The 2467-nt window shown below is 45.8% G+C and overlaps 1 protein-coding gene across 1 annotated transcript in view; it reads left to right on the top strand.

Annotated features, from left to right (window-relative positions):
- Positions 1–2204, top strand: part of Zbtb8b (zinc finger and BTB domain containing 8B) — a 7069-nt gene extending 4865 nt beyond the window's left edge. The window contains exon 3 of the mRNA XM_013020572.1: positions 1890–2204. Coding sequence (XP_012876026.1) covers positions 1890–2204 — 315 coding nt within the window. The remainder of the gene's footprint in view (positions 1–1889) is intronic.
- The last annotated feature ends 263 nt before the right edge of the window (positions 2205–2467 follow it).

Here is a 2467-nt window from a genome sequence, read left to right as displayed (position 1 = left end):
GATGTTGTATTTATGGTTGTCTCTGAGCCAGGTAATCAATCTTTGAAATAGCTAGTATAAAAATAGTTGGGACTTCCAAGAAGGCTATGAAGAATATAGAGCTTGGGGGTGGAGTTCAGTGGTGGATTGCTTGAAGCCTTGAGTTTGATCCTAAGAATTACAAGGAAGGGATGGGTAGAGGAACAGAGGGAGGGAGGAGTAGAGGAAGAAAGGAAGGCAGGGAGGAAATGTAAAAATAGAATCAACATATTTGCAAGGCATATGTCTGGTAAGGGTCTAGAACATACAAATCAGGGAAGATCACAGTTCCAGGCCAGCCTGGGCATAAATGCCCATCTCAATCATTAGCTGGATGCATACAACATATATCTCAGCTATGTGGGAAATGTAAATAAGCAGAATGCAGTCTGGGTAAGACTGAGTACACAGGATACAAAAGTAATGGAGGAGTGGGGCACCGGTGCCTCACGCCTATAATCCTAGCTGCTCAGGAGGCTGAGATCGGAGGATTGGGGTTCAAAGCCAGCTTGGGCAGGAAACTCCGTGAGACTCTTATCTCCACTACACTACCAGAAAACCGGAAGTGGTGCTGTGGCTCAAGTGGTAGAAGGCTTGCCTTGAGCTGAAGAGCACAGGGACAGCGCCCAGGCCCAGAGTTCAAGCCCCACGACCAAAAAAAAAAAAAAAAAGTAATGGGCTAGGAATGTGGCTTCGTGGTAGAGTGCTTGCCTACCATACATGAAGCCCTGAGTTTGATTCCTCAGTACTACATAAACAGAAAAGGCCAGAAGTGGCACTATGGCTTAAATGGTAAGAGTGCAGAGTGCTAGCCTTGAGCAAAAGAAGCTCAAGGACAGTTCCCAGGCCCTGAGTTCAAGCCCCAGGAATGGAAAAAAAAAAAAAGTAATGGGGGAATAAAAAAGACTGGGATGGGGCTGGGAAGGTGGCTCAGTGGTAGAGTGCTTGCCTTGCATGCATGAGGCCCTGGTTTGATACCTTAGCACCCATAATCGGAAAAAGCCAGGTGTGGTGCTGTGGCTCAAGTGGTAGAGCGCTAGCCTTGAGCTGAAGAACTGAGGGACAGTGCCCAGGCCCAGTATTCAGGCCCCATGACTGACAGAAAAAACAAAAAAAGGCTGGGAGGCTGGGGATATGCTGCTGCCTAGTAAGATCAGGGTCATAGTTCAACTCCCAGTGCTACAAAAAAATGTTTAAAATACTAATCATGGCCAGCCAGTAACTCACACATATAACCCTAGCTATTTGGAAGGCTGAGATATGAGGATGGTGGTTCAAAGCCATGTTGGGGCAGGAAAATCCAGGAGACTCTTATCTCCAGTTAACCACCAGAAAACTGGAAGTGGCACTGTGGCTCAAAGTAATAGAGCACTAGCGTTGTGTGAAAAAGTTCAGGGACAGCACCCAGGCCCTGAGTTCAAGCCCTACAACCAACAAAAAATAAAATACTAATCAGTTCCCTGAATACCCTTAATGCCAAGCATCCAGGATCAATGAGGACGTCTCTGCCCCTGCAGCCTTGGGACTTAATGACTGTAAGTTTTAAATCAGTAGACTTAGTAAATTTTGCCAATAATTTGTTGGAAGTAGAACAAAGGAAGATGCTTATATCAACTATATAGCTGGGAGACCTAAGCTGGCACAGAACATCAGGGAAGCCTTCCATGAAAGGTATGAAGAGGGGGGAGAAGCTTGTGTTGGGGAGGAGGGAAAATGTCATGTAAGTCCAGTGGCCTTGAGGGAGAAAGGATCTGAGACTACATCACCAAAAAGGAAGAGAGGGTGGGAAATGAGAATGTCAGATCACAGAGAGCTCTGTGGACCCTGGCTCAATCCCGGGCCAGTGACAGTATGTCTGCTTGTGATTACAGGTACACAGAGCCAACCGTCCAATCATCTGTAAAGGCTGCAAGAGAACTTTCACAAGCCACCTGTCTCAGGGCCTGCGGCGTTTTGGGCTGTGTTATAGCTGTACCTGTGTTACAGACACTCACTATGAAGATGATTTGATGCCCATCGACCTTAGTCTGGTGGATGCCTCATATGAAAGCCAAGAAAGGAGTGACACAGACAATGACTGGCCCATCTATGTGGAATCTGGTGAGGAGAATGACCCGGCTGCAGAGGAGTCTGAAGAAAAGCCACAGATTCTGCCCGACTTCTCAGATCAAGAGACACTTACATAACCAGAAATCAGTGAGGAAAGATATAGAATGGTGGGGAAATACATAGAATGTGTTATTGCTTATTCTGTGCTGAAAGCCACTATCTGTTCAATGTTGTGGAACCCCAAAAGGTTCATGGTTATTATACTTTCAGTTTACTAGACTACAAAGTAGAAGTTAGATGTTGTGATAAAGAGTAGTAACTTTGCTGGCTATAGTGGACCACGCCTATAATTGTAGCTACTCAGGAGGTTGATATCTGAGCATCACAGTTGGAATTTAGC

This window comes from Dipodomys ordii, unplaced genomic scaffold (genome assembly GCF_000151885.1).
Source record: "Dipodomys ordii isolate 6190 unplaced genomic scaffold, Dord_2.0 Scaffold51, whole genome shotgun sequence".
Classification (NCBI taxonomy): domain Eukaryota; kingdom Metazoa; phylum Chordata; class Mammalia; order Rodentia; family Heteromyidae; genus Dipodomys; species Dipodomys ordii.
The sequence above is the reverse complement of the archived record's forward strand: the minus strand, read 5'-3'. Positions and strand labels throughout refer to the sequence as shown.